Source organism: Marmota marmota, unplaced genomic scaffold, assembly GCF_001458135.2.
Source record: "Marmota marmota marmota unplaced genomic scaffold, marMar, whole genome shotgun sequence".
Classification (NCBI taxonomy): Eukaryota; Metazoa; Chordata; class Mammalia; order Rodentia; family Sciuridae; genus Marmota; species Marmota marmota.
The window spans coordinates 24,096,610-24,106,081 of record NW_026000249.1 but is presented as its reverse complement, the minus strand read 5'-3'; the positions used below and the strand labels follow the sequence as shown (position 1 = coordinate 24,106,081).

General features: G+C 38.9%; 1 protein-coding gene across 1 annotated transcript; it reads right to left on the bottom strand.

Moving 5' to 3' along the window:
• Positions 1-6,314: 6,314 nt before the first annotated feature.
• Mageb16 (MAGE family member B16) lies at positions 6,315-9,106 on the bottom strand. Its single transcript, XM_015487998.1, has 2 exons — positions 8,966-9,106; positions 6,315-7,436 (listed from the first exon to the last, which is right to left on the bottom strand). Exons 1-2 carry the CDS (start codon positions 9,104-9,106, stop codon positions 6,315-6,317), a joined length of 1,263 nt encoding a protein of 420 aa, XP_015343484.1.
• Positions 9,107-9,472: the final 366 nt, after the last annotated feature.

Genomic DNA, 9,472 nt, shown 5'->3' with positions numbered 1-9,472 from the left:
TTTTTTTTTTTTTCACATGTTTACTGACCTTCTGAAATTCCTCTTTTATGAGGCATCTATTTAGATCATTTTCCCATTGATTGATTGGATAGTCTGGTGGGCTGTTGGTTTTTTATTTGTTTTTTATTTAATTTAGATATCACTTTTCTGTCAGATGTATAGTCGGCAAAGATTTTTTCCCATTGTATAGACTGTCTCTTCACTCTGCTGATTATTTCCTTTGCTGAGCAGACACTTTTAATTTGATTTATTTAATCCCATTTGTCAATTCTTTCTTTTGTTTCCTGGGCTATTGGAATCATATCCAGGAAATCATGGTCTGTGCCATATCTTAAATTTTTCCTCCCTGTTTTCTTCTAGTAGTTTCATGTTTTATATTAAGGTCTTTGGCCCATTTTGAGTTGACTTTTGCATAGAGAGACAGGGGTCTGGTGTCAATCTTCTACAGGTGAATGTCCAGTTTTCTCAGCACTGTTTGTTGAAGAGGCTGTCCTTCAACATCTTTTTAATATCTTTGTTTGACAGTCAGTTGGCTGAAGACCCATGGATTTTTCTTGATCTTCTGTTCCACTGGTCTCTTTTAGAGTGAATACGATTGTGTTTTTGTTACTATGGCTCTGTAACATGCTTTGAAATCAGGTATTGTGATGCTTTCAGGATTGCTTTGGCTATTTGGAATCTTCATGTTTCCATAAGAGTTTTAGGGTTGTTATTTCTGGGTCTGTGAAGAATGCAATTGGTATTTTAATGGAGACTGTAATGAATCTGCAATATCATTATTTTTAACAATATTAATTCACCCAATCCATGAAGTCTTTCCCCTTTCTGGTATCCTCAGTTTCTTTAGTGTTTTATAATTCTTAGTAAGGTTTATTTATTTTTGTGTGTGTGGGATATTGTGCATGGGATTGTATTCCTGATTTCTTTCTCAGAAAGTTCATCATTGGTATCTAGAAAACTTCTAGATATTGATTTTTGTATCCTGCTATTTTACTTAATTTATCAGTTCCAACATCCTTTGGTAAGTCTTTAGGATTTCACATAGTCTACAAACAGGGATAACTTTTTCTATTTGTATCCCTTTTATTTGTTTTTTTTCTCTTGCCTGATTACTCTGGCTAGAATTTCCACTACTATACTGAAGAAGAAACGGTACAAGTGAACACCCCTTACTTCTTCCTGATCTCAGAGGAAACACTTCCAGTTTTTCCCCATTCAGTATGAGGCTAGCTAGAAGTGTGTCTTATACAACCTTTATTATGTTGAGATATGATCCTTCCATACATAATTTGTTCATGGCTTTTATTATGAGGGCTAGTGAATTTTATCAAAGACTTTTTCTATACCTATTGAGATAATTATGTGATTTTTATCCTTCACTCTATTTATGTATGATATTATATTTATTGATTTGCATATATTGAGCCATCTTTGCTAAATAAACATTTAACTATAAATATCTTATTTTAATAACCACAGTAGTTACATTTTTGTTCCTTTAAAATTAAAATGTTGGGGCTGGGTCTGTAGCTCAGTGGTAGAGCACTTGCCTAGCATGGGTGAGGCACTGGGTTCAATCGGAAGGAAGGAAGGAAGGAAGGAAGGAAGGGATGGAGGGAGGGAGGGAGGGAGGAAGGAAAAAATTAAATTCACTTAAGGATATCTGATATCATACTGAAAATGAAAATATGGCTTACTCTAAAAGATAATTATAATTACTAGAAATCTGTAGTAGTCAAGAGCTTGTTATGTAAGTGTAGACACAGGCAAAACACCAGAGGCTAGAAAAGAAGTATGGACCAGATTTTCTCTCAGAGATTCCAAATAATGAAGGATTTGGTTTGGTTCCACAACTAAAATTTAAAGCAAATAATATCTCAGTAAATTGAGTTAAGATGTATTTTATACATAAACACTGATAAAATGTATCAGTTAAATCTTTTTTAAGTGGTCAAAAATAAGATAAATGAGGTTATAGTAATGGTGTTCTTATTATTGAAAGATATTCTTTCAGAATTGTCATTATTGAAAGAATTCTATGCTGTCATTGTAGTGTTTAATTATTTTGCCCTAAAAACCTATACCTTCTTATCATCATCGTTATTCTTTACAAACACTAATAAATTTAAAAACTGTGAAAAAAAATATTTTAGTTCCATAAGTCATAGCCAGAAATGAGGAACAAATTATGTGTTCATTAGAAAGAGTTGGTTAAATTATGATACCTACATACTATGAGAGTTCTTACAAAAGTAAAGTTGATCTTTATGTATTTTCATGGAAAAATCCTTACAGCCATGTTATTAAGTGACAAAGGTATATGGTAGAATAATATGTATATCACTATTCATTACATTTAAAAATCACAATATATTTTATTACATATCTCATATACCTATGTATGAAAAGGCTTTGAATTAACTTTAAAATAATATGCTAGTTTATTTGTCATCGTTATCTCTGAGGATGGGCCATAACTGTGAGGAAAATTCATAAAGGCAAAAATTGTGATTTATATGTATTAGAAATTTTGCACCAAAAACATATGTACTATTAGCTTTGTTGTTAAAATATTTAAGTAAGCCTAACAACAGAAACAATAACTGTGTATTTGGAAGATGAAGTTTTGGCTAGCTGATGCAACAAACGATACTTTAAATATGAATAAATTAAAATACAAAAGTTTATTTCTTATCTATATTATATGTGTAAATCTGATATGATTTTATAGTGGATTTTTGCTACCAGTTTACCCAGAGGTTCTGGTTGCTTCCATCTTATATTTCAACATCTCAACATGGGGTCTCCATGTTTGCTGCTGAATGGAAAACAAAACATATTGGTGGTATAATGACTCTCTCACTTGGCCTGAAGTGTCAAACATTGTTTCTGCTCCTATTTCAGTTACAAGGGCTAATCACATGTTCCTTTCTAATTGTAATTGTACTGTCAATGTGGTCTTTCTATGAGTTCTGGAAGGAGAGGAGGAATGTAGATAAGTACCTGTAACATCTTTCATAAACTATTACACAGTAGGTGCCCAATGGAGAGTGATGATTATGATTGTTAACAACTTTCTTCATTTCCTGGTGAAGCTCCTGAGGAAGCCAAATTTCCATTGCAATCATCTAATTAATATTTTTGACATCTTAGTATGTTACAGGTACTTTCTAGTATAGAATCACATCTTTTTTACAAAAAGACTGTGAATCTCTGCACTATGAGCTTGGCATAGCAAAATCACCAGCAGCACAGTCTTTTTCAATAATCTCAATAACCACAGCATACTGAGAACATTCTTATTATTTTTGGTGTATCAAAAAAACCTTAACTTAGGATTCTCTGCTATCTACCAGCTTACTGAAAATGCCTGAACATCTGCACAGGTTCAATTATGCACATTGAAAATCCAGATTTAAAAAATAACTGACAGATTAGTCAATTAATTAACATTATTCAAAGGTAATACATCTACCGAAGAGCCGTATTCTACTTCGTAGGAGAAATTCATAGTCTAGTCATAGAAATTGAAACACTTATAGATATTTACTTACTCCTTTATAATTTTAAAAATATTTTTATTAATGTATTATAGCTATATATAATATTGGGGTTAACTTTTACATAATCATTCATGCGTAAAATTTGATTTGCTCCACTTTAGTCCCCAGTACTTTCCCTTATCCTCCCCTCCTTCCTCCATTTAACTTCCTCTATACTACTGGTCTTTCTTCTATTTATCTAGTTTTGTTTTTAAATTAATGCTTTACAGATATACATAAAGGTAAAATTCACCATGGTGTACTGCATAGTCCTTTTAATGGCCTCCCCCAATATATAACAAATAGGAGAGGTTTTGGCTTTTAAATACTAAGGTAAGCTCACTCATTGGTATGTGTATAGTAGCTGGCATCAAACAAGACATCCCTACTGCAAATACCACAGTGGTTTTCAAAAATCATGTGTCTTATGAGACATAGCCCCCAAACTATTAGATTCTTTGTCATATTAAATTATACTCATCAGTTTATTTGAAAATTATTTTGTGAATACATTGGGTACAACTAGTGGTGATACTCAGAACTAAATTTCACTGCAAAAATTACCTTTTGCATGGGGTGGGATATTGTTATGATAGGGGTTCCAAAGTGAAGGATAGGCCAGTCTGGGAGTTGATATACTCTAAATCAAGGGGAAGGCAGGTGATTCTGGGCTGCCTGTTCTGCCAGGGGCAGGGAGCAATATTCAAGAGAGGATAAAGTAAACAGCTGGTCAGCAAGTTAGGCTCCAATTTGGATCACAGGGTACACAGAAAAAAAATAACTGGAGTTGTATAAAAATGTCAGCCCCTGGGCAAAGTCAGATTTCAAGGAATCCTGATGCTAAGGGCAGCAGGACTGTGGGTAAATGAAGATTTCAGACAATCCTCATATTGTATTTAATTATCATTTTCACTTCTTTATACTTGATTTAAATCCTTTAGGTTAAAGGTGCTTTTTTTATCCCAAAATATATTGTGGAGTAGCAAAAAAGACAAATCAATCAATAAACAGAAGACTGACCTCAGGTGGAGGAAACAGAGGCTCCTCTAGAATTCAGACTACAGTTAACTCTTAGTCATTTCACATACCAGACCTATGAACTCAGGCACACTAGTAAGTTCTATTAGTCTTAGGATACTCATCTGAAGATAGAGTCTAATAAACCCTATCATATAAGACTGTTGAAAGAGTGTCAATTATAAAAAAGCATCAGTATAAATGTATTAAAAGCAGAGTGCTTGGCATACCTTAGATCTTTAATGAATGGCAGTTATTATTACAATGATTTTGACCACTGACCTACCAGCCTCACTTACGTGATTTTTAGTATATCTTAGAGAACATAAAATGCTATAGGAAAAAAAATGTCAGATCACACAAAATAATGCCAAAAACAAAATAAACCTAAGCAAAATTTTCCCCTTGGAGGTTGTTCTTTAATAATGGAAGTAGAATTTCTTTTCCAATGATGCAGCCTAAATTGTCTAGATTTTTTTGACAAGAAATAGTTCCTCACCTACAAACTACCCCTATCTTTGCTAATTTTCTATAAATAATATAACCGCTTCTTACAGTATATAACTCAAATTATACTGAAGATAACCTATTTACAACATCCCTTTAAAAGGAGAAGTTTCTGGCTTTGTGAGCCCGATGCAATGAATGCCAACCCAGTGGCTTCTGGGAATCTCATCTCAAAGTATTACTGAAAAACTCCTTGAAGACTATGTATAGCATAAAAGACTTATTATGTGAACTATATGCAATGTCACAGGAATAAGATCAGAACACATTTCATCCCTTCCCTGGGTAGAGATTTGTCTCCTGTTGAATGAAGATCCCAAGAAACTGGCAGGAGGAGTTTTCCACTATAAAACTTTGGGTCTCAAACTCTTGACACACATCACATGGAGATCTAACCCCCAATCACTACACCTTAAATTTTCCCACCCCTAAAATTAACTTAAAATTTACACTCCTTGAAGGAATTACTGCTTTCCACCTTGTCATTTACTACCCTCAAGGCATTTCCATTTAGTAGACTCAAGGATTCCTTCATTTGCTAAATCCTTCATTTATCCTTTATATACAACAAGATATCCCACCACCATCATAACAGAATTACTACTAAGATAAAGGAAAATTATGAGGGAAGGTCATATGCATTGTTTATCTTAGAATTCCAGTATTAAAATAGTTGTTATAAAAGAGCAAATGTTCAGATAAGGTGTAGGAAATTAAAGAGACAGTGAGAACAGGAATAACTGCTGAAAATTTATTTGTAAGAATTGAATGTAAGTTAAGCAAATCCATATATCTATACATAGAACTTCATTAAAAAATCTAAAAGATAAAAGAACAAAATAACTGTCAATGTTACATTATTCTCAGTTTCTAGACCACATCTTTTTTACAGTTGTGCAAAGACATGCATGAAATATTGTTCCAGACCGCAATACAGGTAGATGGTTTCCAAGTATGTTTTACAAGGTATCAAAAGACACAGTACTCAACCACATAAACTGCATTAAATATGTGACCAATGTCATTTGCAACTTAAGAGATTTCAAAGTGAAGCATTATCAAACAACGTTTGAATGATAAAAACATCAAAAAATAAAAGAACGGATTATCAATTTATGCACACAAAATAGGAACACAGGGATGATATATTCTTTTCCCTTCAAGCCTACGTTTTCCCTGGAGCCATACACTCTTTCAGCACTAAACACTGGCCTTGAACACTACATGAAGGAGCTATTTCTGACTTCACTAGATGCTGGAGGAGCTGCCACCCATGGCACTGGAACTGGCAGTGGCCAAGGAACTGGAGGCAGACTGAATTGAAATTCTGGCCAGTGCTCTCTCCTCTTCTTCTAGCAGAGCTTCCTCATACTGAGCTGAGAAATCACGTGGGTCGGTTCCATGAACCTTGGCCAAAAACTCGAGGACTTTCATCTTGCTGGTTTCGGCATGGGCTCTTGGGCCCCACTGGAACTCATACTGCACTGGATCACTGTTGGCCACCTGGTGGTACTCCAGGTACTTTTCACTCACAAAATCGTGGGCGATGAGCTGCCTGGCATCCCCGAAGATGAAGTGCTTCTGATCACGATGGATCCCCATCATTTTCAGCACATCCCAGATCTCCTCTTCAGTGGCACGGTTACCCTTCATGAAGATCACACTCAGCATGAGTATCAGGAGCCCGGTCTTGGGTATATTCTCTTCATCACTCAGCATCCCATTGTAGGTGAGGCCCAGCTTGATGGAGAGGCCATAGCATTGGTTGATGGGATCCATTTCCTTCACATCAAGGCCAAAGACCATCTCCAGGCGCTCAGAGGCCCGCAGGAAGATCTCACAGAAGCGGACCTCATCATCTTCCATGATGAACTTCAACATATCTGCCTTTCGGACTGGCTCTTTCATTTGATACTTGAGCAGCAGGAAATTCACCAAGAAAGCCACTTTCTCATCCAGAGCACTTTTGGGCACATGCTCGGGGTCTGCCGCCATCGCTGAGGTGTTTGGAACACTCTCCTCTTCTTTGCTACCAGAGCCTTCACTGGACTGGATCAAAGAGGGGGCCATAACGGCAACAGGAGAGGAGCAGGAATTCTGAAGATCCTCAGGAGTGCTGGGTGTGCTGGGTGTTAGGGCACCAGGAGCCTCACTCAGGTTGCCAGGCATCAGAAGCTGGGAGGAGGAGGTAGAGGGCGCCTCCACAGCCCCTGACACCTGTGCAACCTCTGGGCCCTGGATCTCACTGCAGATCTGAAGGTCTTCACCATGGGTGCCTTCTTGACTCTTCTGATGCCCAGGCATGACAATTCCTGTGATTGGCAGTAGGCAGAAGTTCAGAAGGATGAGTGTGCAATGGAGAATCACAGCCTAAGGGACAGAGAAAGGTATCAGTGTCAGCTGATAAACTGGACTGAACTGGCTCTGATGGAATGGAATGAGAGTGGATTTTCCTATGAATGGTGCTGTGAAGACCCACAAGCCTGTCATGGTATCTGGGTCCATCAAGAACCTGAAGGTGGAAGTGGGACTCCTCCTCTGGGGAAAGCTAGAGAATCCTCAGGGTTCTGTTAGACAGTTACAGTTAAGCTCTATAGAACCCATTCTGTTCTAAACATAGTGCCACCCGTTAATGGCCACAGGGCCATAATTTTTTATTTTATTTTATTGGTACCTTTTAGTTACACAGGACAGTAAAATCCATAAATTTGAAATGCTATAAGGCTCGTGCCACTTCCTCTCTGATAGTCTGAGCCTGCCCTTCTAAGACCAAAGTCATACCTCTTAAGTCAATTGAAGAGGAGTGGAGGTATGTCCCCAAGAACCCCCAAATGAATGTTCCCATAGCTGACAGCAGGGGCTAAATTCTGTGGACAGGTGTGGGTGGTCTCCTGAGTTGTCAGATGCCTTTCTTTGAATCCAAGCATGTCCTCAGGTACCATCTATTTTTACTAGATGTTACTCATCACATTGAAGCCTCTAATTCTCCTCCAGGAGGAGGTAAGGTATCACCTTTGTCTAAAAGTGTTGTTCTTGGGCTGGCATTGTGTCTTAGCGGTAGAGCACTGGCCTAGCATGTGTGAGGCCTTGGGTTCAATCCTCAGTACCACATACAAATAAATAAATAAAATAAAGATTGTGGGTCTAACTACAGCTAAAAAATAAATATTAAAAAAAAAAAATAAAGAAAAATGTTGTTCTTGGATCCGGTCACCGACAAGAACAGGGCTGGGCTCTTCATGAGTCCTACTCTTCACTCAAGATATCCTTGTCTTGGCTACCTCATCCCCAACCACTGCACTACTAATTACTTCCCAATGGTGTCCCCTCCCCCACAGTGACGGCTCATCTACAGGTCACACTGGAGATGGAAGTAATATATACGAATATACCCAGTATCTTCACCTGGACTCCCTTGAGGCACAAGAGCCCTTTTTCGGCTGAGGTGACACTGCCTATGTCATACTAATACCCCACCATCCTCATACTCTGGAGGCGAAGTCACTTGGCCCCACTTCTACTTTGTTCCCCCGCTGCTGCCCCCACTTCCGTCCACCCCTCCAGCTTCCTGTCACCCCCCTTACCATATCCTTCCCTCACACCACTGCCCCCCTCCCCCCGCTTCCCAAGCCTGATGCATTGTGGGTCCACCATTGTTCTGCCGCAGGTCAACCCCCTCAGTACACACTCATGGGGTCTTAAGTAATTGCATGCCTGGAGATACATCCCCCTACCAAACTAGGCCTTCGCCTCAGACCACCCAGGAGGAAGCATGGCATAGGTTCAACTGACTGCCCTGACCACGGCCTCCCCCCACTGAATGCTGGAGCTGGACTCCGATCCCTCGGCATCTCTCTGTTTTGTACCACGGGGTCCCTTCGGCCATTATTTAGTCTTACCTTCACACCCAGCAGCACCTGGGACCACCTCTCTTTCCCCCTTCTGACTGGAAGCCACTGGTCACTGGACTCACCACCTGAGGCGTTCCTCAGAGCACACGGCTCAGGGAAGAGGAAGCAAGCTGATGTCACATCCGGCATTCTCTACACACCACCCCCTCATGCTTGGGGTCTCCCATGGCCCACAGCAGGGGTGAGGCTCTGAGCAAGCCATGGCATCCTTCTTGGGGTTTGCGGTTGCTTCTTGCTGTGGCTGACTCTGCCAGGTCCTGGGAGTTCTGTCTCTGCTGAGGTGAGCTGTGTGCTTCATGCCAAGGTCCTCATCCTTCAGAATCCTGTGGCCTTTCGTGTGTCAACAGGCTAAGAGGAGGTACTGTCAAGGCTTTATGATACTGTTTTTTTCAGCTCCGTTATTTTTTAGTCGTCATTGATAGGGACTTCAATTTGATTCCGGGCTTCCTAGAAATGCCACCTCCACCTCCTGTGAATCTTGACTAATTTATTTAT